General features: G+C 43.1%; 1 protein-coding gene across 2 annotated transcripts in view; it reads left to right on the top strand.

Annotated features, from left to right (window-relative positions):
* Positions 1–904: 904 nt before the first annotated feature.
* The window catches only part of WSB2 (WD repeat and SOCS box containing 2), a 25,406-nt gene continuing 3,502 nt past the window's right edge, over positions 905–22,808 (top strand). Inside the window, exons 1-5 of one of the 2 annotated variants that reach the window (XM_053587468.1) lie at positions 905–1,052; positions 10,192–10,360; positions 17,882–18,126; positions 18,235–18,366; positions 21,936–22,036. In XM_053587468.1, the coding sequence (XP_053443443.1) occupies positions 1,040–1,052; positions 10,192–10,360; positions 17,882–18,126; positions 18,235–18,366; positions 21,936–22,036 (660 nt within the window). In that variant the 5' untranslated portion in view covers positions 905–1,039. Of the gene's footprint in view, positions 1,053–10,172; positions 10,361–17,881; positions 18,127–18,234; positions 18,367–21,935; positions 22,037–22,808 lie in introns of those variants that run through there. The other variant, XM_053587467.1, reaches the window with a different exon arrangement.

The raw sequence follows: 22,808 nt of genomic DNA, 5'->3' as shown, positions 1-22,808 counted from the left end.
CCAGGGTACCCGATCACTAAGAAAAAAAGGTCTTTTCAGGCAGTCTACCGTGATCAATCCTCCCTGGGTCCTGACAGTGAGAACGGGAGCCAGCTGCCCCAAACAAGCCACGTGTTTGAGGACACGAGGCGGGGGACAAAAGTGTTCCGAGGGCAGAGACCTCAAGGGGCCGAGGGCAGGTGAGGGGTCGGGGTAGGCACAGGGGGCAGCTTCCCCCTTCCCCTCCCCCACCGGTGCCATTCCATACCCGCTGTCCGCCGCACCCCGCATTTTCCCTCATAGCCCCTCTCATCCCCGCCTATCACATGCCCGGCATTGTCCCCCCCATTTTATCCCGTCCTCCTCCCAGCCCCGCTCTCCGCCTGGGTTTTGTCGGGCCAGCGTCCTCGTTGCCCCATTTCTCCCACCCTGGTTTTTTACTCGTCTCCCCCGCGGACCCCGCATTTCCCTCTTTTACTCGCTCCTCCCCCACCGTCTTCGCTGCAGCCCCACTCCCCGCACCCCTCGATTTTCACTCGGCCCTAGTTCCACCCCACGCGCCGCTCCCATTTCCCCCCACTCTCTTTTCTCCGAGCCAGCTCCTCTCCCCCTCCAGATTTCATCGCTTCCCACCCCCGTTTCCCCCTCGGACCTGCTGTCCCCGTCCTCCTCCCCCTCCAGATTTTAGCCGCCCCCAGTTTCCCCTCAGCCCCGCGTCACCGCCCCGTCTTTATCCGGCTCTCGTCCCCCTGGCGGGCTCCCCTCCGCGCCCGCACGTCCCGGGTTTCACCCCGTCGCGCCCCCGGTTTTCCCTCGGCTCCCCCCACCCCCGCCGCCCGTTTTCCTCCCGCCCCGCCCCCCGCGCGTCCCCGCCCGCGCCGCCGCCATGTGACGGGAAGCAGCTGATGGCCTCTCCGCGCGGCGGGCGCGGCGGCCGGGCCGGGGCCGGGGCGGGCGGCCGGGCGGGGGCCGGGGCGGGCGGTGCGGGGGCGGCATGAGGGCCGGCGGCCCGGGGGGCTGAGGCGCCCGCCGCCAGCCGCGGGGGCCACGCGCGTCCTCCATGGAGGCCGGAGGTGAGTGGGGCTGGGGCGCGTCCGCTCCCGCCCGGCGGGGCCGAGGCCCGTTCGCCCGGGGCAGGGGGAGGTGGCCCTGGGTCGGGCGGGGGGCGGGGCCTGGTCGCGGCGGGGGCGCCGGGCTGGGGCGGGAGGCTCCGGGCAGGCGGGCGGAGGGGTGCGTGTGGGCTGCCCAGCTTTGTTTCACTTTCGCTGTCAGCCGCCGCCACCCAGCTCCCGACGCCGACAGGACCCTGGACATCCGGCTTCTGCGGGAGGGGACTCCCAGTGGGGCGCCCGGGTGCGACGCAGGGGGGCGAAAGGCCCTAAAATGGGGTTATTCTAGGGAGTGCATGCCAGGTGCCTGGGGACACGCTTCCAGGTATGGATGGCAGGCAGTTCTGCCCCTACGAGCTGAGTGGTCGTGACCGTGGACCGGCCACTTAACCACCCCCCACCACATCTCAGTTTTGTATCTGCAAAATGGGACAATGACCGTACCGATTCGGGGGTGGTTATGAGGTTCCCGAACTTGCCTGTTCATAAAAATGGGGTCTAGGTCTCTGTTGTATATATTCTGAGCTTCTCCCACTGAGACTAATTCAGTCGAGGTGAGGTAGCGCGGGGAATGCTAATCCCCTTAACGTGGATGGTCAGGCAAGTTTAGGACACATTGATTGACCTTATTCTCGTTAATTGCCATAACCACCAGCAAACAGTGTGGAAGTCGGAGAATACTGGATATACTTCAAGCCAGCCCAAAAGAACGTCCGCTTCCCGTGCCTGTTAAGCTAGGGCCAGACCTCTAGGCATCAGGCTTCTCCCCTCCAGCTGCCTTCCCCCCGGAGTCGCACCTACACAGAAATTTGGGATAGAGTCAGGATTTATTTTGAGAGTCCTAACTCCTGTAAGTACCTGGGATTTAAAGCCATTTTCCTTAGACATTCTCAAAAGGGGTCAAGGCCTGGGGCTGGGAATTTGTTCCAGAACCTCTTTGTAACAGTGAAGTTTAAACTTCATCCTCGGTCTGAGGGATTCTGATTGCTGCTGATGGCTTGTTATTGTGGGTGGATAGGTTGAAATCTGGGTATTCCCTGGGGTGGTATTAGTTTTTAATTTAGGAAATGACATTTCTTTGTTTGCTGTAGTCAGGCCTTCAGTAAAAGGCAGCTCTCTCTCCTTTCCCATCTAGATAAGGGCTTTCTTTTCAGTGAGTGTGTTACCCACAGAATTCTTTTTAAATGGCCCCTACTGTTTTCATGGATCTTATGTGAATCTTTTTATAGCTTCCGCTGTCATTTCCATTGACTCCTTACGGTTAAATCTGAAAGCAATCTGTAGCTAGCCTCCCTTTTTAACAAGAATCCGGTTCCAGTTCTGGGTTTTTCCTAATGATTGACGACTTTGTTTTGGAGATGTGGGCAGAGCTATTGATAGCTGCCAAGTTACTGTAAAAAAAAAAAAAAAAAAGCCAGCGTTTTACGTTCTTTTCAAACTGAATAAAGTCCATTGTAAAGGAAATACAATGGGCAACAGTGGAAATCTTCAGAGCAGTGGTTAGAATTCATTTATTCATTCAACAAATATTTATTGAGTGTTTACTATGTGCCAGGCGCCCTCTAGGCCAGTGCTGGCCAATGGAAATAGAATGTTAACCACCTATGTAATTTAAAATGTTTAATAGCCACATTAAAAAAAGAAACAAATGATAATAATTTTCCGACATCTCTTTCAATTCAGCATACAATGTTGATTACAATCAACGTGTAATCATATGTAAAATTATTGCAATGTTTTAGATTTTTTTTTTTGTACTAAATCATTAAAATCCTAGTGTGTATTTTATACTTAGCAGGCCGTCTCAATTCTGACTCATCACATTTCAAGTGGTCAGTAACCTCCAGTAGTTATCTATCTTAATGGATAGTGCAGCCCAATAGCAGTGAGTTGACATGCAACTTCCAGTGGGTTTTGGGAAGGGATAGAAAATAAATGCATATAAATGACTAATAAGCAATCAAAATATCTGTGAGTGATGATTATAGAGGAAATAGAAGGTTAAAGGAAAATGAATGAGTGACTTTAGATAGTGAGGCCAAGAAGATCTCTAAGGTGACTTGAGAACTGATTCCTGAATGATAAATGGAGTAACCAGGGAAAGAGCTTTTCAGGCCAGTGGAACAACTAATGTAAAATATAGGCCCTGAGGCTAGAGAAATTACCTAGCTTCCTGCCACCTGAGGTCATAGCTTCCATCTCTCTGTTAGGGTTAACTGCCTTGCATCGGAAAGGCTCATAATAAATATTTTCCTATCCAGTCTGATTATCTAAATATATCCCATTGTTTAATTAGAAAATCCTGATCCAGGGGATTGGGGAGATGTTAGTCAAAGGACACAAATTTCATTTATAGAGAAAGAAAAAGTTCAGTAGATTGGGGGGGATTGGGGAGATGTTAGTCAAAGGACACAAATTTCATTTATAAACAAAGAAAAAGTTCAGTAGATCTATTGTACATCATGGTGACTATAGTTAATAATTTATTATACTTGAAATTTACTGAGAGTAGATTTTAAGTCTCACCACCACAAAAAAATGAAAAGTATGTGAGGTAATACATATGCTAATTAGTTTGATTGAGCCATCGCACAATGTATACATATGTCAAAATATACTGTATACCATAAACACACACACAATTTTTAGTTGTCAGTTTAAAAAATTGAAAGAGAAAACCCTGATCCCATCCATACGCCTTTTTTTTTTTTTTAATATATATATATTTTTTATTGCTGGGGATTCATTGAGGGAACAATAAGCCAGGTTACACTGATTGCATTTGTTAGGTAAAGTCCCTCCTGCAATCATGTCTTGCCCCCAGAAGGTGTGGCACACACCAAGGCCCCACCCCCACCCTCCTTCCCTCTCTCTGCTTTTCCTTCTCCCCCATGACCTTAATTATTGTTAATTGTCCTCATATCAAAATTGAGTAGATAGGATTCATGCTTCTCCATTCTTGTGATGCTTTACTAAGAATAATGTCTTCCACTTGCATCCAGGTTAATACGAAGGATGTAAAGTCTCCATTTTTTTTAATGGCTGAATAGTATTCCATGGTATACATATACCACAGCTTGTCAATCCATTCCTGGGTTGGTGGGCATTTAGACTGTTACCACATTTTGGCGATTGTAAATTGAGCTGCAATAAACAGTCTAGTACAAGTGTCCTTATGATAAAAGGATTTTTTTCCTTCTGGGTAAATGCCCAGTAATGGGATTGCAGGATCAAATGGGAGGTCTAGCTTGAGTGCTTTGAGGTTTCTTCATACTTCCTTCCAGAAAAGTTGTACTGGTTTTCAGTCCCACCAGCAGTGTAAAAATGTTCCCTTCTCTCCACATCAATGCCAGCATCTGCAGTTTTGAGATTTTGTGATGTGGGCCATTCTCACTGGGGTTAGATGGTATCTCAGGGTGGTTTTGATTTGCATTTCTCTAATACATAGGGATGAACATTTTTTCATGTTAGCCATTTGTCTGTCTTCTTTAGAGAAGGTTCTATTCATGTCTCTTGCCCATTGATCTATGGGATTGTTGGCTTTTTTCATGTGGATTAATTTGAGTTCTCTATAGATCCTAGTTATCAAGCTTTTGTCTGATTCAAAATATGCAAGTATCATAACCATTGTGTAGGTTGTCTATTTGCTTTGGTTGTTGATCCTTAGCTGTACAGAAGCTTTTCAGTTTAATGAAGTCCCATTTGTTTATTTTTGTTGTTGTTGCAATTGCCATGGCAGTCTTCTTCATGAAGTCTTTCCCCAGGCCAATATCTTCCAGTGTTTTTCCTATGCTTTCTTTGAGGATTTTTATTGTTTCATGCCTTAAATTTAAGTCCTTTATCCATCTTGAATCAATTTTTGTGAGTGGGGAAAGGTGTGGGTCCAGTTTCAGTCTTTTACATGTAGACAACCAGTTCTCCCAACACCATTTATTGAGTAGGGAGTCTTTCCCCCAAGGTATGTTCTTGTTTGGTTTATCCAAGATTAGGTGGTTTTAAGATGTTAGTTTCATTTCTTGGTTTTCAATTCGATTCCAAGTGTCTATGTCTCTATTTTTGTGCCAGTACCATGCTGTCTTGACCACTATGGCTTTGTAGTACAGACTAAAATCTGGTATGCTGATGCCCCCAGCTTTATTTTTATTACTAAGAACTGCCTTAGCTATACGGGGTTTTTTCCGGTTCCATACAAAATGCAGAATCATTTTTTCCAAATCTTGAAAGTATGATGTTGATATTTTAATAGGAATGACATTGAATAGGTAGATTGCTTTGGGAAGTATAGACATTCTAACAATGTTGATTTCTTCCCATCCATGAGCATGGTATGTTCTTCCATTTGTTAAAATCCTCTGCTATTTCCTTTCTGAGGATTTCATAATTTTCTTTATAGAGGTCCTTCACCTCCTTCGTTAGGTGTATTCCTAGGTATTTCATTTTCTTTGAAACTATGGTGAAGGGAGTTGTGTCCTTAATTAGCTTCTCATCTTGACTGTTATTGGTGTACACAAAGGCTACCGACTTGTGGACATTGATTTTATATCCTGAAACATTACTGTATTTTTTGATGACTTCTAGGAGTCTTGTGGTTGAGTCTTTGGGATTCTCTAAGTATAAGATCATGTCGTCAGCAAAGAGGGAGAGTTTGACCTCCTCTGCTCCCATTTGGATTCCCTTTATTTCCTTGTCTTGCCTAATTGTATTGGCTAGAACTTCCAGCACTATGTTGAATAGTAAAGGTGACAGAGGACAACCTTGTCTGGTTCCAGTTCTAAGAGGAAAAGCTTTCAAGTTTTACTCCATTCAGTAAAGTATTAGCTGTGGGTTTGTCATAGATAGTTTCAATCAGTTTTAGAAATGTGCCACCTATGCCTATACTCTTTAGTGTTCTAATTAGAAAAGGATGCTGGATTTTATCAAATGCTTTTTCTACATCTATTGAGAGGATCATATGTCTTTATTTTTGCCTCTATTAATATGGTGGATAATGTTTATGGACTTGTGTATGTTAAACCAGCCTTGCATTCCTGGGATGAAACCTACTTGATCATGATGTATGACTTTTTTGATGATAAGCTGTAATCTATTGGCTAGGATTTTGTTGAGAATTTTTGCATCTATATTCATGAGTGAGATTGGTCTGAAATTCTCCTTTTTGTTTGGGTCTTTTCCTGGTTTTGGTATCAGGGTGATGTTTGCTTCATAGAATGTGTTGGGGAAGATTCCTTCTTCCTCAATTTTTTGGAATAATTTCTGCCATACAGGAATAAGCTCTTCCTTGAAGTTTTGATAGAATTCTGGTGTGAAGTCATCTGGACCAGGGCATTTTTTGGTTGGAAGATTTTTTATTGTTTCTTTAATCTCAGTGCTTGAAATTGGTCTGTTCAGGAGCTCTATTTCTTCCTGGCTGAGTCTAGGGAGAGGGTGTGATTCCAAATATTGATCCATTTCCTTCACATTGTCAAATTTCTGGGCATAGAGTTTCTGGTAGTATTCAGAGATGATCTCTTGCATCTCTGTGGGATCAGTTGTTATTTCCCCTTTATGATTTCTGATTGAGGTTACTAGAGATTTTACTTTTCTATTTCTAGTTAGTCTAGCCAATGGTTTATCCATTTTATTTATTTTTTCAAAAAGCCACTCCTTGTTTCATTAATATTCTGTAGATCCATAGGCCTTTTAACCAAGAAAGGCCACTGCAAATATAATCTCAGATAAAGCTGGATCCTCTGGGCTCTAATTTTTTTTTGTTTAAGTTCTGCGCTAACTATGGCTTCCTTTTCCGGCAGCCACATTTAGTTTTGGCCCAGACTCCAGTAGACTGGAGTCAATGGGTTCATCCTTCTTTTAGCTCCTGGATTCCTTAACCTGGTATAGCAAGGGATTAAATCCCTAAATCACAGAAATAGAGTGTGAATTCTGGGTCAGGCTCACGTTAAGCATTTCATGTGAAATGTTTGGTGTAAGTATTATGGTTTATGGGGCTGTTTTTCATTTATGTTTGAAGAGGTAGCCCATGTATATTTATTCAACAAATATTTACTGACTGCCAGGAGCTCTCCTAGCATTGGGAATAAACACACAAGAGTCCCTGCTTCCCTGGAATAATGTCCTAGCAGGGGTAAAACAAATTAATCAAAGGGTGATGGTGCTATGAAGAAAATAGAATGAGGGGTTGTAAAGAACGTTGACTAGGAATCAGAAGTTTCTAAAGAGTTGTCACTTAAGCTAGACCTGAATGAATGGAAGGTGCCAGCCAGGGAGAGGCATTCCAGGGGACAGGGACCAGGTGGTGCAAAGACCCTGAAGTCAGGAATAATTGAGTATTAATAGGAGAGAAGGCCAGTGTACTGGAGCCTGGGGCAAGGAAGGGAGATGTACAAGCCCAGATGGGAGGTGAAGGCAGGGGCACAGATTATGCTGGACTTAAGTGAGGATGGAAGCGAGGAGCCTGGGTTTTATTCTAGAGTGATTGAAAGGAATCACTCTGGGAGGTAAGGGGCCAGAGCAGAGGCAAGGAGAGTGGTTGGAAGGCTGCCTAGTAGGCCAGGTGAGAAATGATGTTGCACAGATTAGGATGGTAGCCATGGAGAGGGGGTAGATTTGTCAAGTCTTTTGGAAATGGACTTGATAGGACTTGCTAATGGAATTGATTTGGAAAGTAAAGAGAGGAGACATTTTCATTCAAGTCAATTAAAAATGTTCCTCCGGATTGGCCAATGTCAGTTAACATTTGACATCTGGATTTCTCAACATGGACATTGTTGACATTTTGGGGCAGATAATTCTTTGTGGTGGGGGCTGTCTTTTGTACTTCAAGATGTTGAGCAGCATCCTTGGCCACCCACTGGATGCCAGTAGCACTAACCCCAGTTGTAACACCAAAAATGTATCAAGATATTGCCAAATGTCCTTAGGGGCAAAATAACCCCTAGTAGAGAGCCCCTAGGCTACATGAAGAAGACATTAACAGATTTGGGCTTATGTCACCACATGAAAATATCTAGAAATAATGAGATTGAAGAAAATGTTGAGGGATTGCTATATGACATTGAGAGACTGTTTTGGATTTAAAATATGAAGTTTGTCTAATCATGCAAATGTTCACATCCACAGAAGTATGCTTTCACAGGCATGTGGTGTGTAAATGAAAGGATCCAACATACAAACATGGACGGGTTTCCAGGAGGAATTACCTGGGTCAATATGGACACCTTCTTACACCTAATATATAAGCCGGCATTTACATGTAGGCTCTCCAAGAGTGATAGTCTGTTTACAAAGGCTTGATGGGATTCATTGAAGTTCTTTCTATTTAAAGACAGAATTTTCAGCAGCACTTCTATGAGATACTTATTTTTATATATATTTATTTTATAAAGCAAGATATATAAGAGCTGTCCAGAAAGTATCTAGCCACGTACGTCTCTATTTTTTGTATTACATGGCTGGATGGTTTCTGGGCAGCTCTTGCATTTATATATTTTCCTATAATGCATTTACCAGAAAATTTATACATGCATATGTATATACATACACATACATATGCACACATACATATGCACCTTTACCATCTGTTTTATTGAATTGAAGATACCATGGATTGTGTTACCATTGTCTATCACTGAGGGAAAAAACTGCCTATTTAACTATGAAAGTCATTCTATTCTAAGATACAGCCTGATTTCAGCAAGATCAAAATGTAAGGAGACCTGTAAAGATGTGTCTTAAAACATGAAATATGGATTGTTTAAATTAGTATCTGGTAACAGACATAAAAGGATAAAAGACTGGAACTACTGATGTGGAATATATACATCAGGTAGTGACCATTCAGGATGGAGCCAGTTTTTGTATTAGTACATATCATAGTGGTCAGAAAATCCATTCAGAAGGGCTTGGATCTTCGAGCTTCATTGAGTGTCGTGACTCTTCCATCAGTGCAGAGAATTGAATTAGGAGCACCAATTCAGTACCTACTCCTTTGCAAGATGTCAGGTCCAGGGAGAAACAAAGATTAAATTATCTTGATGTTGGAATTGGGGCGCTTAAATATTGATGAGGGGAGGCGGCAGAGGGAGATTGGCTAGGACAGGCAAAAATAACATAAATAAGGTGGTACTTATTTCTGTTTTGATAGTGTGAGATCAGAGTGCCCTTCTTAGTTGTGAATCCATAAGCAGAAAATGAGTCCAAGTATGAACGCAGATGAGCTCCTCCAGGCTCCTCATGGAGACTTGTATGGCCAGAATGTGCTGTGCCAGGAGGTGTAGTGGAAAGGAGGCTGGACTGTAGGGCTGAGACCAGTGGCCTGAGGTGGCAGGCCTGGGCTTGGCAGCTTTTGTTGTGGGAGCCTTGGGATGTGTTTGAAAGAAGCGATTTGATTTGTGTTTCAGGTTTCGCAGGGTCTCTAGGGGCAAAGACTGATTGGAGGGTCTAGCAAAAGATTTGGGTAAGATAAGATACTGATAAAAGTTTAAGCCAGTTAGCCAGTGGGTGCCTGTAGTCCCAGATACTTGGGAGGCTGAGGCAGGAGAATCGCTTGAGCCCAAGAGTTTGAGGTTGCTGTGAGCTATGACACCATGGTACTCTACTGAGGTGACAAAGTGAGACGCTGTCTCATAAAAAGAAAAAAGTTTAAGCCAGGGTGGAGGAGTTGGTAGCAGGAGAGATGGGGGAGATGCAGTCATACGTCTGAGTGAGAGGAAGCAAGGTTTCAGTCTTGCTGATGAGTAGGATCCTGGGGAGTCAGAAGGAGTCCGCTTCCAGGCATTAGGTTCTTTTGAAGAGCCCTTAAATAGGTTGAAAACCCTCATAATTGGCATATTCCTGGCCTGGCTATCTTTTCACTTTCTTCCTCTTTAAGCATTCACCAGCACAAAGGTTACTCTGAGTCATGGTTAACCAGCAGTGGGGAGTGCCAGGACTTAGTAACCGCAGTGGAATGTGGCCTGTGGCTACTGTTATTGCCTGGGGTTATTTAAACAACAACTCCCTCTGGGAATCTATAATGTTGCCCTTTGCTGGGGATATAGCAGCTTCCCTCTGACTGGGTGGTTGGGAGAGAGGGTGCCTGTTTGAAGCATGCTGTATCCTTATCCAGAGGAACCTCTGCTGCTGGCTGAACTCAAGCCCGGGCGCCCCCACCAGTTTGATTGGAAGTCGAGCTGTGAAACCTGGAGTGTCGCCTTCTCCCCAGATGGTTCGTGGTTCGCTTGGTCTCAAGGACACTGCATAGTCAAGCTGATTCCCTGGCCGCTGGAGGAGCAGTTGTAAGTACTCTGACACCTGGGTCCCTGAAGGAATTTTCATGATGGGAGACCTGTGCACTTTCCCAAGGTACATCCCCATTCTTTTGCCTTCTCTATGCCCAATAACACAAGAACAGGAGAGACCGAGAATGACTAAACCATTTAGGAATTGATAGGAGAGTTTCCAGAGCCCCATGTTCTATACATGTCAAGGTCAATTCTATCAAGATTATGTTAGCCCCAGGTTGGTTTTTTTTTTTTTTTTTACAACTTTATTGAGATATAATTTATATACCAACCACACAGCACACAGTTGGCACAGTTAAAGTGTACAGTGGCTTTTAGCATATTCACAGAGTTGTGCATCCATCACCATCACCAATTTGAGACCATTTTTCTTATCTCAAAAAGAGCTTTTATCTGTCAGCTCTACCATTCCCCCCCATCTCTCCAGGGAACCCCTAATCTACTTTTTGTCTCTATAGATTTGCCTGTGACGGACATTTCCTGTTAATGGACTCACACACTATGTAGCCTTTTTTGACTAGCTTCTTTCCCTTGGCCTCATGTCTTCCCAGTTCAGTCATTATGTCCTATCTCAGTACTTCATTTCCCTTTATTGCCTTCATTTCCCTTTATTGCCAGGTAATAGTGCATTGTATGGAGATGCCAAATTTTGTTTATACATCCATCAGTTGATGGACATTTGGGTTGTTTTCACTTTTTGGCTTTTATAAATAGTGCTGCTGTGAACATTTTTGTACATGTTTTTGTGTAGATGTGTGTTTTCTATGTTTAACTGTTTAAGGAACTGTCAGGCTGTTTTCCAGAGTAACTACACTATTTCCCACCAGCACCATAATTGGGTTTCAAATTCTCCATATCCTTGCCAACATTTTTCTTTTCATTTGTTTTTTTTTTGAGACAGAGCCTCAAGCTGTCACCCTAGGTAGAGTGCTGTGGCATCACAGCTCACAGCAACTCTTGGGCTTAAATGATTCTCTTGCCTCACCACAGGTGCCCGCCACAATGCCGGGCTATTTTTTGGTTATAGTCATTTGGCAGGCCTGGGCTGGATTCGAACACGCCAGCTCTCGTGTATGTGGCTGGCGCCTTAGCCGCGTGAGCTACAGGCGATTTGTTATTGTCTGTCTTTTTGATTATAGCCTAGCTATTATAGTGGGTATGAAGTGGCATCTATGCAGTTTTGATTTTGCATTTCCCTGATGGCTACTAAGGTGGACCATCTTTTCATGTGCTTATTGGCTCTTTGTGTGCCTTCTTTGGAGAAATGTCTATTAAGATCCTTTGCCCATATTTAAATTGGGTGTTTTTGTCTTTTTATTATTGATCAAGTAGTTTCTGATACTAGATTTTCTTTCTTTGGCATGGACACATCTCAGTGTTAGAATGCTGTACATTCCCAGCCAAATGGCCCAGCCGACATTGTTGTAAATTTACTTTGCCTGACTCTTGAGTTAGGAGCTGAGAATCCTTAGATAAATCAAACATGGCTCCTGTTATTGAGGGTTACATATGTTTTGCTTTAAGCATTTTCAATAAATAGCATATTAGATTTAAGCTTTTATAAGTTTGGACTGAAACTTGTTACCTTGATAAGAGGTAATGCTGACAATTATTTGCTGATATATAGGTACTCTAAACACCATTGGGGTTGAGGGAAATTTGCACAGTTTCTGGAAGGAAGGTTATTGGGCAAAATAAATCAAGGACCTTAAAAGTTTTTCGGGCTATTAGGAATCTCAGAAATGGGGTCATCTATTTACATACACTGATTTTCACCATGAAATTAATTGTATAGTAGTAAAATATTGGAAATGGCTTAAAATGCAGGGATGTGAGGATACTTAAGGAGATTGTGGCATTTCCATATGACATTTTTGCAGCCATCAAGGATTGTTGTGTGTTTTTAATTACGATTTTCAGTTCTTTTTGTGGTTAGTTAAATGATAATGCGAAAGTCATTTATTGTTTATTGATCTCCTACTTTTGGCTCGGCTCCTGCAGCACAGTGGTTACGGTGCCAGCCACATACACCCACACTGGGCCAGCTAAACAACAATGATAACTGCAACAAAAAATAGCTGGGCATTGTGGAGAGCGCCTGTAGTTCCAGCTACTTGGAAGGCTGAGGCAAGAGAATTGATTAAGCCCAGGAGTTTGAGGTTGCTGTGAGCTATGATGTCACAGCACTCTACTGAGGGCGACATAGTGAGATTGTGTCAAAAAAAAAAAAAAAATTGATCCCTTACTCTAAATACAAGGAAATCTCCTTCAGATCTATATCCATATTTATATTAGGTAAACTACAAATTTATAATAAATAATCTGTTGTTTTCCTAAAAATCAATTTTTATTTTTATTTTTTTTTGTAGAGACAGAGTCTCACTGTACCGCCCTTGGGTAGAGTGCTGTGGCGTCACACGGCTCACAGCAACCTCTAACTCTTGGGCTTACACGATTCTCTTGTCTCAGCCTCCCGAGCAGCTGGGAGTACAGGCGCCCGCCACAACGTCTGGCTATTTTTTTTTGTTGTTGTTGTTGCAGTTTGGCCGGGGCTGGGTTTGAACCCGCCACCCTCGGCATATGGGGCCAGTGCCCTACTCACTGAGCCACAGGTGCCGCCCAAAATCACTTTTTTTTATTATTAAATCATAGCTGTGTACATTAATGCGATCATGGGGCACCATACACTGGTTAAAAATCACTCTTATATTCAGATATATCATCACTATAGGTAAATATATCCTTTCAGTAAGGAAAATGGAAAAAGATATTTGAATTGTAACCCTTTTTGCATATCTGTTATTTAATGTAATGAGAGAAGTGTACTGTTTAATGTGTTATATGAGAAGTTACTTGTTTGTGGGGGGAATCACACATTTTGAAGAATAATAACCTGGGGAAATATTTACAATGTAAGGCTTACTGAGAAAAGCAGGCTATAAGGAATATGCAATATGATCTCTGATTTTGTTTTTGAAAATCATATGTATATACATGCAAATAAAAATGTGTAGTGAAATATTTGTGTTAGGATTATATGTAATTTTACTTTATTATTTGTCTCATTGCAAATTTCCCCCATGTTTCTCTTATTTTTAGAATTTAAAATATTTTAATAATCCTTTAAAAAGGTGAATCTGGGGCATTTATGTTCTTGTTGGGGTTATACATTTTTTAAAGATCATATAGTGCTTTTGATATTGAGCAAGTAATTGATATTAACCAAAAAGTTGTGCTGCTGTTAGAAATAAAGTTTTTAGAAACCTTAATTTCAGTGACACTAAATCTTGCTTGTGAATCTGTCTTGCCTCGTCTGCCATTTTCCGTGCTCCTACCTCCCTGCCTCTCATGTAACTCATTTTTTGATTCATCAGTACACTCAGAAATCCACAGTATTCGTGGAGCACTAGGCTAGGAGACCCAAGACTTGAGTGCTAGCTCTAGTTCCACCCAGATTTTGTGAGCCTAGTAAAATTTTGGGCGGGACACTATTAATAGAGGGACTTCACCCTGCAAACGCAAGCAGTGTAGCCTGGCTCACTGTATGCTCTATGATTCCATACCACCACCACCAACACCACCAGTAATAATAATAATAATAGTAATAAAGTATAAAATGGAAATTTTATTATCTCTTTCTAGAAAAATTAAATTTATGATATTAAAATGAAATAATATCGAAATGTGCCTTACTTAATTTGTAATAAGGTAGCTACAAGGTATATCTCTAAATTCAAATACAGAAGTTAGGATTTTATTAAAAATAAAGCAGAGATAACTTTGGAGATTTCAAGCTGTCCCGAACTTCTTATAGCCTACGTTTTATTTATTTATTTTATTTTTGCAGTTTTTGGTTGGGGCTGTGTTTGAACCCACCAACTCAGATATATAGGGCTGGAGCCCTACTCCTTTGAGCCACAGGCTCCGCCCCTGTAGCCTACCTTTTAAGTGCTTCTTCCTATGATTATGATGGCAAACTCAGGCCACAGCTAGTCAGGTCTGGGCAGCATGTGGCTAGCCAGCTGATTGGAATGCCAGTCGCGATCCCATTCAGATTGTATTGCCAAAATTTCAGACTACATTTAGCCATTTAGACCAGGGGTCAGCAAACTTTTCTATACAAATTAGATAGTAAATATTTTAGACTTTGCAAGCCATAAGGTCTCTGTTTCGGCTACTTAACTCTACTGTTACAGATGAAAGTAATCAGATAATACATAAAGCAACGAATGTTTTAGTGTTCCAATAAAACTTTTTTGCAAAAGCAAAATCCTGTCATTTGTGACAACATAGATGAACCTAGAGGACTTAATGCTAAGTGAAATGAGCCAGGCACAGAGGGACAAATACTGCATGATCTCATTTACACGTGGGCTCTAAAAAAGTCTAATGAATAGAAGCGGAGAGTAGGATAGTGGTTGCCAAGGGGTGGGAGAAGGAATAGGGAAGTATTGGTTGAAGGTACAAAGTCTCAGGTAGACCAGAAGGCATGGTGACTAACTTAGTTAATAATGATGTATAATATGTTTGAAAATTGCTGAGAGTTTATCTTTTTCTTTTCTTTTTTTCAGTTTTTGGCCGGGGCTGGGTTTGAACCCAACCACCTCCGGCATATGTGGCCGGCGCCTTACGCCTTTGAGCCACAGGTGCTGCCCTGAGAGTATATCTTAAATGTTCTCACATCAAAATGATAAATATGTGAAGTGGTAGATACATTAATATAAAATAGAAACAACCATTTCATAATGGATACCTACATCAAAACAGCATGCCATACACCATAAATAGATACAATTTTATTTGTCAACTATCCCTTAATTAAAAATGCTGACAAATAGATTGTGAAAGGAAAAAAAAAAACAACAGATCACTGATCTGGCCATAGTTTTCCAACCTCTGATTTACACTAAGAATTTTAGAGCTGAAGGAACCTATACTTGTCTCAGTTTTTTTCTTCTAATTTTACAGGTGAGCTTGGTTAAAATTCTTTCATGTACTCGGCACACAGTTGACAAAAATGTGGTTTATTTACAACTTTTTGGAAACATATGCATACATAAAGAGGTCTAGCTATGAAAACATTGGGTGTAGGATTTCTCATAGAATGAGAAATAGGTTTAAAAAAATAGATTTAGGGGCTATAAGTACATATTTGTTACAAGGACATATTGCTTTTAGTGTACCCATCATCCAAATAACGTACATTGTAGCTGCTTGGTAATTTTCATCTCTCATCCCCTCCCGTCCTCCCATCTTTTGGTGTCTCCAGTGTCTGTTACCCTACTCTGCATGTGTGTCCTGTGTTTAGCTCCCACTACATTTGAGAACATACGGTACTTGACTGTCTGTTTCTGAGGTGTTTCACTTAGGATAATGGCAGTTCCATCATGTCGCTGCAAAAGATAGGATTTCATTCTCTTTTATGGCTGAGTAGTAGTCCGTGGGGTGTGTGTGTGTGTTACATTTTCTTTATCCATTTTTCGGTGGACACATAGTTTAATTCCATGACTTAAGAATAGTGCTGTGATAAACACAAGTGCAGATGTCTTTTTTTACATAATGATTTGTTTTCTCTTGAGTGGATAGATACCCAGTAGTGGGATTGCTTGGTTGAAGGATAGATCTATTTTTAGCTCTTTGCGAACTCTGAGGGAAGCAGATCTGAAATTTTCCTGGGGTCCAGCTCTCTCATTTCCATTTCTCCCAATTTGATGTAGCAGAGTGTGGTCAAGGTCACATAAGAAAATGGAACCTCCAAACAACAGTGACAACTACAACAACAATAACAAAAAAAAAAATTAGCCTGGCATTGTGGCGGGTGCCTGTAGTCCCAGTTAGTTGGGAGGCTGAGGCAAGAGAATCGCTTAAGTCTGAGAGTTTGAGGTTGCTGTGAGCTGTAATGCCACGGCACTCTACCCAGGACAACATAGTGAGACTCTGTCTTAAAAAAGAAAGAAAGAAAGTGGGACCTTTACTTCTGCTGGTAAAACTTCATGCTTTCAGGCTGAACGCCAGGACTGTCTGCTAGGTGCAGTAGCAGGCAGGGTCCTGTGTCTGCAGGATTGAGCCTTAGCTTATCTGGGCCTATTTCACCATAAGTGGGATATAGAAGGAGAGGCTTGGGCACCTGAGAATAGTTTTGTGGCTTCTTTCTCTGTGGTGAATACCCTACTGGTTCATTCTTGTGCTGGTTACCATCTGGGAAGTAAAGGAAAGACCCTCATTAATCAATAGGAATATAGTATGGGAAGGTGGAGATCAACACATACCAAACAAACTGTACTGGCGAGGAAAGGGATTATTTCCTCTCCTTGGGATTTCTAAACTAGAGATAGGGAACTCATCAGGTAGGAGAGCGGCAGATGGGTATTCAGGCTCCAGGTTCTGTCCTAGTTCCAAACCTACAGTATGTTTTCTTTCTCGTGGGAAAACTGAGTGCATCTTTTGCTTCCATGCATTGAAACCTGAGAGGACTTTCTGAACAAGGTTACCCTGGAGCATCTGTGATCTAGTTACCCCACACTCACTCCATTGCAGGTCTGTAACAAATGCCATGGGCCAAGACCAGTGAAGCCTCTGTTACATGAACTCTTTTTTTTAGACCAGAGTCTCAGTATGTCGTCCTTGGTAGAGTGCTGTGGCGTCACAGCTCACAACAACCTCCAATTCTTGGGCTTAAACAGTTCTCTCTTGCCTCAGCCTCCCAAGTAGCTGGGACTACATGCGCCCGGCACAATGCCCAGCTGTTTTTTTTTTTTGTTTGTTTTGTTTTTTGTTGTTGTTGTTGCAGTTGCATTGTTGTTTAGCAGGCCCGGGCTGGGTTCTAACCTGCCACCCTCGGTGTATGTGGCTGGTGCCCTCACCACTGTGCTATGTGCGCAGAGCCTACATGAACTCTTTTGGGGGGGGATGTGGGGGAGGAAAGATGAAGGTCTCCCTCTGTCACCCAGGCTGGGGTGCAGGGATCCATCATAGCTCATTGCAGTCTCCAACACCTGGGCATAAAAGATCCCCTTGCTGCAGTCTCCCAATTAGGTAGGACTACAGGCATATGCCACTATACCCCAGCATTTTTTTTTTTTTTTTTTTTTAGAGATAGGGTCTCACTGTTACCTAGGCTGATCTTGATCTTCTGGCCTCAGGTGATCTTTCCACCTCAGCCTCCTAGAGTGTTAGGATTACAGGCATGAGGTGCGGTGCCCAGAATAACTTTTTTTTTTTGGAAACAGAGTGCTCTGTCACCCTGGTTAGAGAAGTGTGGCATGATCACAGCTCACTACAACTTCAAACTCCTGGCCTAAAGTGGTCTTCCCACCTCGACCTCTCTGAGTGCTAGGGTTACAGGCGTGAACCACCATGCTTGACTAGAACTCTTAAAAAGAAACGAAAAGTTACCTCAGAATTCACCAAAGGCTAGTTTCTTCCTAGGACTATAAAGTCTTAGATGTCTCAAGATAAAAAGTTGGTTGACTTGGTAACAATTGCAGACTCATTAAGAAATCTCTGCTTTCCCAGCATCCCTAAAGGGTTTGAAGCCAAAAGTCGAAGTAGCAAAAATGAGACCAAAGGGCGAGGCAGCCCAAAGGAAAAGACGCTGGACTGCGGGCAGATTGTCTGGGGGTTGGCCTTCAGCCCATGGCCTTCCCCACCCAGCAGGAAGCTCTGGGCACGCCACCCTCCCCAGGTGCCAGATGTCTCCTGCCTGATCCTGGCTACAGGACTCAATGATGGGCAGATCAAGATTTGGGAGGTTCAGACAGGTAGGTCATTCCTGGCTGGTATGAGGTCCTGGGAGGCTCACAAGGGTATGGCTGTGGTAGGCACCCTTCACCTCTCCTTCTGACTGAGGACTCCTACTCCTACACTAGGGCTCCTGCTTTTGAATCTTTCTGGCCACCAAGATGTTGTGAGAGATCTGAGCTTCACACCCAGCGGCAGTTTGATTTTGGTCTCTGCATCACGGGATAAGACTCTTCGCATTTGGGACCTGAATAAACATGGTATGGAGCTGATGGAACTACTTGGCAATTCCAAAAATACTGTATTGGCCCGTGACCACTTTGCCAATGTCTTTTTTTTTTTTGCAGTTTTGGCCGGGGCTGGGTTTGAACCCACCACCTCTGGCATATGGGGCCAGCACCCCACTCCACCAGTGTCATTTTTATTTAAAATGGTATCTTTTGACTTTCCTGTTACTGTCTCCTAAAGAGCTGTTTTAGACATTTTTTTTCCCAGTCACACTGTTCCCATCTCAAAGATACGCGGTACCAAAGAGATTTTAATACGCACAATATACTGGATGTCTATTTGTGATATTTTAATACCAAAGATATATATCTATTTATGTACTGAATGCATGTCTGTGTTTTGTTCGTAAAAAAATTTAAGATTTTTTGACCACCAAGAACCTGTTTTCACACCCTTGCAGGTAACATTGCCCTGATTGAAAATATATAATCTGGAACAGATTTCTCATCCTTAGCATTACTTACCTTTTGAGCTAATGGTCCTTTGATGGGGGCTTTCCTGTGCACTCTTGAGATACTGAGCAGCACCCTGGCCTCGTCTCTGTAGAGCCAGTAGCATCCTTTCCAGTTGTAATAATGAAAAATGTCTGTAGACACTGCCCTATGTCTCTTGGAGGGCAGAGTCTCCCCAGGTTGAAAACACTTGATGTATAAGTCCCCACTGAGTACTTCCTATTAGAAGTAAAGGGCTTCTTTTTGAAGTAGAATGTAAGCCTAGAATAGATCTATCAGATTGGAGGGGGCCTGCTTTTGTGAAATTCTGCCTTGAAGAAACTATGTACAGGAGGGGCCTGATAAAGAATTGCACACATCTCCGGTTTTGATCCTTAACTGGAAAGGCAACACAGGGAAGGGAAATTTATTGCTATATCATTTCTCCCACAAATGCATGGAGGTTCAGGGACCAGAAGGAATAGAAGGAGGCTGTGGGGACAGTTCATGAGGAGGCACACTCATCTCCATAGTGCAAAGACACCAGTTTTCTTGCCCACGCCACGAAAGTCCATCTCCCTATAACCACGGGAGGGGACATCTCTCTTGCCCTTTTAGAAGAGAGCCAGCCTGAGGCTTGAGTGCCATGGCTCACACCCATAATCTTAACATTTTGGGAGGCTGAGGCAGGAGACCAGCCTGAACAAGAATGAGAACTTGTATGTACTAAAAATAGTAAAATTAGCCAGGGGTTGTGGAAGGTGCCTGTCATCCAAGCTACTTGGGAGGCTGAGGCAGGAGAATCACTTGAACCTAGCTGTGAGTTAGGCTGACACCTCAGTTCTCTAACCTGGGTAACAGAATGAGATTCTCTCAAAAAAAAAAGTGATCCTGAGAATTTGAGTCTTAGCTCAGGCTGGTATAACAAGTACTATAGACAGGGTGACTTAAAAAGCAAACATTTATTTCTTACAGTTCCGGAGACTGGGAAGTCTAAGATCAAGGCGCTGACAGCTGCAGTGTCTGAGAGCCTGCTGCCTGGCTTGTGAACAGCCACCTTCTTGCTGCATCCTCATGTGGCAGAGAGAGATCTCTCTCTCATGTGTCTTCTTAGGGCACTAATCCCATTTCAGAGGCCCCACCCTCATGACCTACTTACTTCCCAAAGGCCCTTCCTCCTAAGAATATCACATTGAGAATTAGAGCTTCAACATGTGAAATTGGGGTGGACACAAACATATAGTCATAGCAACTTGTCAGATAAATTAAGCAAGGATGTGCTTGTACTATCCTCATCTGAAGACATCTGATCACCAAGAGAACTCTAGGTAGTTTCTGCCCAGTGCTGTGGAACTTGTATTCACACAATCTACGATAGACCTGCTTACCAGGAAGGCTTCTCAAAGGCATTCTAGTTCTTACTGCTGGTTTAATAAGTGTACAGCATGCCACCATCTAAGGAAGGTCCCTGAAGAGACTTTGGAAGTCACTTGATGGTTGAGAAGGAAGGACTGAGAGTGGGCAGAATGGATTAAGGCAGTTACGAGAGCCTTTCAAGGAAAGTAGAATTAAGCTGTGTTCCCAGGTGCCAAGCACTGCCCTTTTGTTGTTTTTTTCTTGCTTGGCTCTTTGCTTCCCCATTCTCGCTCTCTTGCTCTCTCCCTGTTGCCTCGTCCCCACTTCCCCTACAACCTGGTGACCCATGTTAAAAGCTTAGTGTAAATCCTATATTTTCCTTTATATCGTGTAATCCTATACACGTACTTATATCCATGGGTTTGGGGTCTTTCTATCTTTTTTTTGAGACAGTCTCACTTTGTTTTTGGGTAGAGTCCCCTAGTGTGGCGGCATAGCTCACGACAACCTCAAACTCCTGGGCTCAAGCCATTCTTCTGCTTCAGCCTCCCAAGTAGCTGGGACTACAGATGCCTACCACAATGCCCAGCTAATTTTTCCGTTTTTAGTATAGATGGGGTCTTAGTCTTGCTCAGGCTGACCTCCTGAGTTCAAGGGATCCTCCTGCCTCTGCCTCTCAGAATGCTAGGAAGGGATCATTGATTTACAAAAGTAGAATCATACATTGTTTATGTTTTTTCCGGCATCTTTTTTTCATTAAACAGTACCCCATGGAAGATCTGTATTTCTCATTCCATCTGCATTAATAGGGTAGATACATGGGCATGTGGTTTTTTCAAAAAAGAACTGAGGCACACCTGTAATCCTAGCACTCTGGGAGGCCAGGACAGGTGTATTACTGGAGCTCAGGAGTTCGAGACCATTCTGAGGAAGAGCAAGGCTCCTTGTCTACTAAAAATAAAAAAAAAAAAACTAGCTGGGCCTTGTGGTGGGCACCTGTAGTCCCAGCTACTCATGAGGCTGAGGCAAGAGGATTGCTCAAGCCCAAGAGTTTCAGGTTGCTGTGAGCTATGAGGCCATGACACTCTACCCAGGGCGACAGAGTGAGACTCTGTCTCAAGAAAACAAAGAACAAAAGCAGAAAAACCTGAGAGGGGGAGAGAGATTTTACAAGAGTCACCCAGGTTATATGCTGAGTAGGCAGTGGAGCTAAGATTCAAACGCAATGTGCCTACCTCCAGAGCGTGTGTACCTCTTAATTATTCCACACCATTGCCCATCTGGACACCCTAGAAAAACGGGAAGAGGGGGATAGTCTGGAGTGGGATCTACATGATGATGAGGAAACCATTACAGACTTTAAATGAGGGAGAATTGAAGATAGACACTCAAAATTGGGAAGGATACTTCAGAGTACTGGAAGTGGTTGGGGAAACTAAAGACAATATTCTCTGTTATCAAAGAGTCCCTGATCTATGTACACCCTCTATTCTGGTAATCTGGTAGATTTTGGTGGGGTTGTGAGGAGTGATTTCCCTGTATATATTAGAATATCTTATATATAGGTTAGAGACGTTCAAATGCCAAGTCTGACCATATTTCTTTTTCTTTCTCTGCATTAAAAATTGGGGCTTTGGCCCAGCAAAGAGGGAAGGCCATCAGGTGGGAGGCCGTTGCTACCAGGTCTCCCAATTTTCCAGACTTCCCGCTTTGTTGTTTTGAGTGACTCACACTTGGCTTCTTTTTCCTGCCAGGTAAACAGATTCAGGTGTTATCGGGCCACCTGCAATGGGTTTACTGCTGTTCCATTTCCCCAGACTGTAGCATGCTGTGCTCTGCAGCTGGAGAGAAATCGGTGAGTCTCCAGCACTGTTGCTTTAGTTCAGTGAGACACAGGTATCTGAAGCAGCGGCCTTGCACATTGGCGGGCTGTGTCTACCTCCTACGCAGCTCCCTTGTGATCTGTACTGTGACATGAACCTGGAGGAGATATTTGGAAGTAAGTTGCTCCTGTCATCAAAAGGTTCTTGGGAAAGGGGTTGCTTTAAAAGTTTTTTCCTCCCTGGAGTCTAAGATTTTAGGTTACAATCCATGTGTGGATCCAAATTTCCTTTGAACCATCTAATTTCAATCCATCTAGTTGGAATTTCCAATTCAAATCATGACACATATACAGTTAACTTATTGACCTTTGTCTTGAAATCCTGTTTTAAAAACACATAATATTAGAAACACAAAAACAGTTGGGGAACAATTTGTTTGAATTTTGTGTTTGCCTTGAGCCCTTTGCTGTGATTGAAGGGAAAGGAATGTTAAGAGTTTAGTTTGGTACAGCCCAGGTGGTTAATCATTCATTTGAGGTTTGGAACTATGGAAAGTGAGAGTTTTCTTAAAGGAAAAAGAAGAAAATCTTCCTTTTAACGCTCAGAAAGGTTTAAAAGTGATGAGCTAGGTCAGATGTGCAGTGTTAGGACAGATTTCCACGGTTCTGTAAGCAAGGTGGGGGGCGTAAAGTGGCTTGGCAAGCTGCCACTGCTTTGTGGGGTGGCTCTAGAGTTCACTTCTGACCCGTTTTTGGTTTTCAGTGGAACAAGATAGTGCTTAGCCTGGCTCTGCATCAGCACAAA

Source organism: Nycticebus coucang, chromosome 4 (assembly GCF_027406575.1).
Source record: "Nycticebus coucang isolate mNycCou1 chromosome 4, mNycCou1.pri, whole genome shotgun sequence".
Taxonomy (NCBI): domain Eukaryota; kingdom Metazoa; phylum Chordata; class Mammalia; order Primates; family Lorisidae; genus Nycticebus; species Nycticebus coucang.
Note: the sequence above shows the minus strand (reverse complement) of the source record. Positions and strands in the feature narration are given on the sequence as shown.